We start from the raw sequence: 7884 nt of genomic DNA on the forward strand, positions 1-7884 counted from the left end.
AGATTTGTCAAAACTTTATTTGTTATAAAATGAATTAAACATTTAAAATCTATAATAAAGATAAATGCATACTTACCTAGGATTAACAAATAACAACTTGTTTTAATAATTCAAATAGGTCGTTATCTTGTAAAACTTCGATTGTAAACTCACCTGGAAAGATCTTGTCTAAGGTTGGAGGTACTTAAGTTGACGGTTTACGGAACACCTACTACCTTATAATCCATAAAGTTCATAAACTAAAAAAGATCTTTTATGGTTCAAATATTGTAATCCATAAATTTTGCAGGTTTAATACATTGTTTAGCTTTCAAATTGTTGTCTAATAAAGTATGTATTCGCCTTTTGACCCTGATCTCAAATTAATTTTAATTAATCAATGTTTTGATGATAACAAATCTAGATTAATTTACTAACAAGTTTAGTGTTTTTGAAGAGTCTATTACATAGAGCTCGGAAATGGTTCCAATGCAATTTGAATCACTCAAATCACAACTCAAACGAAAAAGTTATAACCAAAATAATTTTAACGAAAAAATACATAAAGTGTTGACCCAATTTAAAAGTTGACATGTGGAGCAATAGAGAAGTGACACATGGTGGGTTTTTAGTGTGTTAAATAGTCATATATTATTTTAAAAAACAAACAAATGCAATTAATGCACATGTTGCCGTTAGACACACACGCATACGCGTACACACAAAACTTCTATTGCTACTCTCTTTAAGCTTCAATTTTTTTTCTTCTCTTCTTGATAGAGGTTTACGTAACATGAGGATTGATTTGTTACTTGTGAGCTTAAAATTGTAAATCTACTATTTTAGAGAGTGTGACGAGTGTGATCTATAATTTTTCCAAACTTTGTAAGTATTACCCTTGATCCAAAAAAGAGTTCTTGTAACAGTTTGATCATAAACCGTGGAAAGGATCAAGTTTGTTCTTGCTCCAGAAAAAGAAAAAAAAAATTGTAGCCATTCAACTCTAAGTTGTAGAAAGAGTCAAAGGCTTCTAATAAAGTATCCAAGAGGAGCTTGGAAACTGGGGTAGGTTGGTTATGTCGAACCACTATAAAATTCACATGGTCAATATTTCTATCCTTCCCCTATTTAATTTTGTAATTAATTTTTATTGCTTGAAATTGATTAAATTTGTATTCATAAAATTAATTGCTTGTATTAATTTATTTTGATTGAAATATATTAAAAAAATGGAGTATTTGTTTTATTATTAGTATTAGTTTTTGAAGTGGTATTTGGTGTGCATAAATTTGGCGCCAAACTTTTTTCGAGGGCTTTGCCTCTCAGTCATCCGAGCCATTTGCTGCACCTTCATCTTCATCGGGGAAAAAATGCAGCCGCCGCAGCCACCGCCACCGTCTGTATCTCTTCACTCCAATTTCTTTTCCTCGCTAAAGCAGGTAAATCCCAATTTCAATTCAGTTTCCCCTCTCTCCCCTGTTTCTCTCCCTCATTTTCCTTTAATTGATTCACAACGCAGGTCGAAAAGCGCCTAAAATTAGACCATCAATCGCAACGGGACGTTCTTCATCAACCACCGTCATTTCCAGTAGAAACCAATTCTTCTTCGTCGACCGAAGATTCACTGAGCACTCCCATGTACCTTCATTTCCCCCAAACCAACACATGCTCCGCCCTACAAGAAAGCAGCGAACCGCCACTCGAATTCCTCTCAAATTCCTCCCAATCTCCACCATCCCATCCGAAATCAGAATCGAATCCTTCGAAACACATCGATCGTGGCCAAAATTGTGTTGTAGGCGACATTCAACGGCTAATTCAACTCTTAGGGTTAGGAAATTCGTGTGACGAAATGGAATTAGGAGCTAAGAATGGCTGTAATGGCTGTGAGGGTTGTGAAAGTGGGTTTTATAGTAAGATCGTTGGCCTGAAAGGCCCTAAATGTAAAAAGGAGGTGGAGAGACTAAATGGATGGATTGAGTTCTTTAGTAATGGTGGCGGTGAAGAAGAGAGATTAGAGCCTCTTAGATTGGCGTATTTGCTGTTCGGGAAATCTGTTTTTGCTTCTAACGGCGATGATGGGTGTTTGGAAGGAATGGAATTCCCTTCAACTGTAGAGGACTTCTTGCTGAATGATCCTCCTGCATAATAAGTAATAACTTCTTTATTTCATAAGCATGAGCAGTCTAATTGAAGCTTTAATTTCCCTTTGTGGGTCAATAAATGGCCACTATTAGCTCTATTCTCATATGTGCTCGTAAGAGCTGTTTGTAGTGATTTCTCTCAAACGTTTGGATGCTTTCTTGCTCATCACTGGGATTCTAATGATATCATCAGGGAGTTCCTCCTTTATCCCTCCTTTCGTGAGAAGGATCATTTTCTTTTGCTGGATTCTGGGGTCTGCCATTTTGTGAGATCTTTGAGGCAAGCAGAATAATCAAATGTTTAGAGGGTTAGAAAGGGATCTCAATGATGTTTTTTCGCTTGTTAAATTTCATATTTCCCTCTAGGTTTCGATTCGGAGGACTTTTTTAATTGTTTTTTAGGTTCTATCTCGTATAGTTGGAGCCTTCTTTTAATTGAGCTCCTTTTTTGTGGGTTTGGTTTTTTATATATCCATGTATTTTTTCATTTTTGTTAAATGAAAGTTGATGTCCATTTTTCGAATTCGGAATTTGGGTTATGTGTAAACCATGCAAATGAAGTAGAAAAACTTCTGAGAGAACCTGGTATTGATGCCTTGAAATCCATCTCTAATTCAACAGTCAGTGATGTGATGAGATCTGTTGGTTCTGATTCACTGGTTTAGTTTATGGAACTAATTTTCAATCCATTAGCTTCTATAAGTCACTTTTGGAGAAGGGTTCTTAAACTCTGGAAGATGTTTTGAAAATAGAAGAAATGTGTAAGTTAGATGGGAAGATGATTTTGGACGTACTTTTGAGGAAGAGTAAACTGATTGTGAAGAAGATTTGGTTGGATATAAAGATTTGCATACTTCGAAGTTTGAAAGACATTCTTTATTTATTTTTTTCTTTTTCTTTGGCAATGATCCATAATGTTGACACTGCATAGATTATTTGAATTATTCCTACTTTGATCATACAAAGTGAACAGATGGATTGATTCTATGTACTTGGCAGGAAAATGGGAAGGCATGGCTGAAAAATTCTGGTTTCAACCTGAAATGAAGCCATGAACAAGCTGCAACACCAGAGCTCAAGAAGAATCACTTAAATTAAGCCAATTGGCTCTCAAATGTTCAACCAAAAGCATGTTCACTGTCACTTGAAGGTCAGTACAGAAACTCGTTGCTAAACCAGAGGAACATATGGTTTTGGTTTGGCCCAAAGGTGCCTCAAAAGAGAAGAAAAAATGGTGGTGAATTGAACTGATTGGTAAGTTTAATTCAGATATATAAATGTTCCTTGTGGCCAACTTTCTAAATCCTGTCTTTGTAGGTTGGAATGTATGGAACTCATGAGATAATTCAAACCAAGTCTAATCGAATCCAACCATTTTAGTTTGGATTTTCACTGATTTGGTTTAATTTAGTTTTTTCTTTTTTTTTTCTTGTTGGTGTACATTTTTTGCTTGATTCAATTGATAATCGATATCAACACAAGCATGCTTAATGAGATGCTACATTACATAATGTTGCCTGGTAAAAAAATGAAAAATTAACAAAAATGACAGCTGTGGGATTTGAACCCACGCCCTTTCGGACCAGAGCCTAAATCTGGCGCCTTAGACCACTCGGCCAAACTGTCAAGTTTTGATTAAGATCTCTTATTATTTAAATATAACATACATTTTTATTAAAAAATAAATTATGTACTTTTTTAAGTAAGAACCAGAACCAATATCTCGACAAGATTAATTAATTTTCACCCTAAATTTTTAATTTCAACCCATTAATGTTTTAGATGAAATAGTTGTAATGTTATCTCATGTTCAATTCTCGTTACATTCACCAATTGATTCTAATAAAATGCAATGTGTAAATCTCACAAATTATTATAGATTATTTTATGTGAAAATCTTGCCTAACTTATAAAATTTCAATAACAATAATGTACAATCTATACCATATATAAATGGAGCAAAAAAAAGAGAATTTTTATCTTTTTTTTTTTGCCCTTATGTTTTTCAAAACGTCTATTCTATTCTTATACCTTTCGTTCTAAAACCACATTCTTGAAGAGACATCTCATCCATAAAAATATGCAAATTTTAACAATATAATAAAGAGTTATTACACGTTCTAAAACCACCTTTTTTTAAGACACCTTATCATAAAAAGATCTAAATCCTAACAATATAATAAAGAGTTATAAATAGAAGATTACTTGGAAAGTAAAGAAATTTATATCGTCTTCCAAATATCTCTCAAAAGAAACTTTGGTGTGGTGATGACCGTAAGAAGAAATCTTTGTCGGCATAAGCGTTTTTCAGGAGGCACATCATGTCTCCCAACAATTGAAAAAAAAAATAGTTCTTTTACCTTTATTGATACTTTTTTTCTTTTGCCAATAAATTCACATGATTAAACTTAAAATGATCATAAATAAATAGAAAATTGCTTGAAAAATTAGAAGAAATTTAGATCTGTCTTCAAAATATCTCTCAATGCTAGACTAACAATCTTCTAAAAGAAACTTTTGTGGTGTGGTGGTGATTAGTTTTTTTTTCTTTCTTTTGTTACTGTCTAACAACAAAATTCTTTTTTCTTTAGTGATATTTTTTCTTTTGTCAATAAATTTAGATGATTAAATTTAAAATGAATAATTTCTAAAATTGATCATGAATGAAAATAATTCATGTTGTTAATTAATGATATTTGTTTATTTTTTTTATTTCATTTGATTGAAAGGATTATTTATCTGTCTCACTTGCCATAGATTTAAAGGGGCAATCCACAACTTCTACAAAATAGCTTCTTCCTAAATAATTTTATATACAATTTTATGAACCTTCTTTCATAAGTTTTTGTAGGTTTCTCCTTTATGTGTCTATCAATCTCACGAAATATGTAAGTGTTTATTTGATCCTATTTACTTTTAATGTTGGATTCAATTTAAAGGCTTATTGTTTTTTTTCCTACATTACTTTACTAAAATTAGGGATACTTGCTTATTTGGTCTAGTTAATTAATTTATTATTTTCTAAAACTTTTTTTTTTCATTAAGATGGAAGGATAAAGAAGAATGGAAAGTCAAGTATGTACATTTTTTAGATTTTATAGATTATGATCTCTATCCAATTTGATTTTTTATGTAGTTGTAATGAATTTAATAGATTTAGATATGAAAAAAAATAGAAAATAGAGATATACAGGGAGGATGAGAAATTTAGAAGAGAGGAGGTGATATGGAAAGAGGAGAAAATTAATAAGAAGTAAAATTGATTAAAACTTTTTTAATTTTATAAAGCACAACCAATTTCATCTTTCTCTTTTTTTTTTTTAATTCAATTATTATATTAACTTTTCTTTATTATTATAAATTTTTCTATATTTTTTTATACCATAAATTTACATTTATATTTAATACCAGGTATATTAATGAGCACTTCTTACTTTTTTTTTTCAAGTTAATGAAGTAAGATAACAATTTAATTATATTCCTTTTTTGTGTGTGTGTTTACCTTCTTAAAAAAGCGTATGCTATTTGAGATTTAGAAATTACATTAAAAATAATAATGATTGGCTTTTCTTTAAAATTAAAAAAAAAAATTGAGAGAGTTTTTTAAATGAAATTATTTAAATAGTCACATAAATGTTAAAATTATAATAATGAGATTTGTAGAGAAAAAAATTGTTTGAGGTTGTACTTTACAAATTTTTAGATAAGGTATATGTTTTCCATTTTAAATATAGCATAATATGTTGGTAAACATATCTTTAACCACAAAATTTTGTTTCCTTTTTTTTTTTTTTGCATAATTTGAATATATAAAATCCAACCTATATTTGAAACACAAATAAATAAATATATATATATATATATAGTAATTACTGCGTAGATAATAAAACACATCGAAAGAAACATATAGGATGATTTTAGAAATTTGTAGAGGAAACATATAAGATGATTTTTAGAAGTTTGTAGAGCTTGGAAGTTAATACAATTGAAACAACTCTAGAAGTAGATAATGAAAATGGTTAGAGTATTTTAATAAATATCATTATATCCGAATACTTTAAATATTATTTTATATCCTAAATCTGCATATAAATTAATATTTTATATTAATATTTGTAACCATTCATGTCAAAAAATAAATATATTTTAAAACGCTCCATCAAAAATAAAGAAATTGATAGATAGAGTACGTCTTTATCCATTATGAGTTTATGAATTTTCAACGTTTCCTTTCTAAAGAAATAAACACTTTGAAATTTGATGATTTATGTGTATTTACCAATATATTTTTTAAATTTTTATATGTAAATCATGAAAAGTAGTATCAATCTGAATGGTTGTGTCCCATTGGCATCAAAAGACACATAGGACACTGTCTATTTAATTATTGAAATATAAATTTATTTTGACATATGCCTTTGTATTTTTTTTAATCTGGTTTGATGATTAATAAGTAGAATATATTTTTTCTTTTTACTGGTTGGATTTTTTTTATTACATGAAAACAAAAGTGTAATGATGATGATAGACATGATGAAGAAAAATAAACTTATTGCTCTACCAAGGAGACCATCATTTTAGCCTAAGTTTGTAATTTGTATCAATCTTTTTGCTTCTTTAGTTTTTTTTTTTTTTTTTTTTTTTTTTGGCTTTCTTTGGTTCAAATTTTTTAATTGGTAATATGTTATTTTAAAACTAATCATATTTTTATTTAATTAATAAGAGCCGATATTTAAAATAATATAATTATTTATAAACCAAGAAATCTGTAAAAACAAACTTAAATATTTAAAATAATATGCATCAAAACTATTTAAATGACACATAATTATGCAAACAATTCAAAATAGAATAGTTGAAATTCTTTTAATTTAATTTGCACAATCTTTTATACAATGTATTTTATATTGAGATTATCTAATTTGTATTTTGTAAAAAAAATAATAATAAAATAATTATACATAGTTCAATTTGATAAATTTGTTATAAGTTAACTTTCAAGTCTGTTTATAAGTTCATATGTACCTATTTTAAACATTACAAGCCATGTGCAACGCATGTGTTCTAAAACTAGTATATTGATTGAGGATCTCGGAAAAACTTTTTTTCGGACACTTTTTGTCCCTTCCTTAATTTATTTATTTACAAAAGATGCAATTAAAAATAAATTATAGATAGTATATAAATAATTAATTATTGCTTATCAATAGAGTCATAATTAATTAATTAATTAAGTATTATCAATAATAATTGTAAAAGAAACTCATAGGTTAGATTGCAAAAAAGTTGTTGTACATGAATTTTTCATTTAATGTAATTCAAAAATGAAACTTTATTAGGTTTAAAATTCAAAAAGCCTTGTATCTCTTAACTTCTACTACTATAAAAATGAGTTTTTTTTTTAATCACCATTTTCCATCAACACCTAAGGCTTCAATCTTTCTTTTGTGTTCTTTCAATGCATTATTCTTCAAGTCTCTTCAATCTTCAAAGCATCCCAAGATGTCGATAGATTCAAGTTAAATAATGCACCTCAACTTCGATGGATTTGAATAAAAGTGGTCGTCTATCCACTATTATGAGAAAATAATTGTATACCTAATGACATTTTTTATTTTTATTTTTTAATTATTGTCTTTTTGTTTGGGTCTTTTATATTCAAAGTGTGTTTATATAAATATTTGGTGAAAAAATAAAAAATCAATAGTCTCTCTATTTTGAGGAATGTGTATAATTAGAGTCTTAAATTTTCTTAGTTACT

The 7884-nt window shown here is 28.8% G+C and overlaps 1 protein-coding gene and 1 non-coding gene across 2 annotated transcripts; one reads left to right on the plus strand and one right to left on the minus strand.

Moving 5' to 3' along the window:
* Window positions 1-1254: 1254 nt before the first annotated feature.
* On the plus strand, window positions 1255-3617 carry LOC120083579 (uncharacterized). The gene is made up of 3 exons (XM_039039400.2): window positions 1255-1418; window positions 1499-2131; window positions 3123-3617. The coding sequence occupies exons 1-2, from the start codon at window positions 1350-1352 to the stop codon at window positions 2126-2128; spliced, it is 699 nt and encodes a 232-aa protein (XP_038895328.2). The 5' UTR covers window positions 1255-1349; the 3' UTR covers window positions 2129-2131; window positions 3123-3617.
* Window positions 3618-3669: 52 nt separating this feature from the next.
* Window positions 3670-3749, minus strand: TRNAL-UAG (transfer RNA leucine (anticodon UAG)). Its single transcript has one exon. It is a non-coding gene; the product is annotated as a tRNA-Leu (tRNA).
* Between the last annotated feature and the right edge of the window lie 4135 nt (window positions 3750-7884).

Source organism: Benincasa hispida, chromosome 8 (genome assembly GCF_027475165.1).
Source record: "Benincasa hispida cultivar pf3 chromosome 8, pf3_genome.v1.1, whole genome shotgun sequence".
NCBI classification, from domain to species: domain Eukaryota; kingdom Viridiplantae; phylum Streptophyta; class Magnoliopsida; order Cucurbitales; family Cucurbitaceae; genus Benincasa; species Benincasa hispida.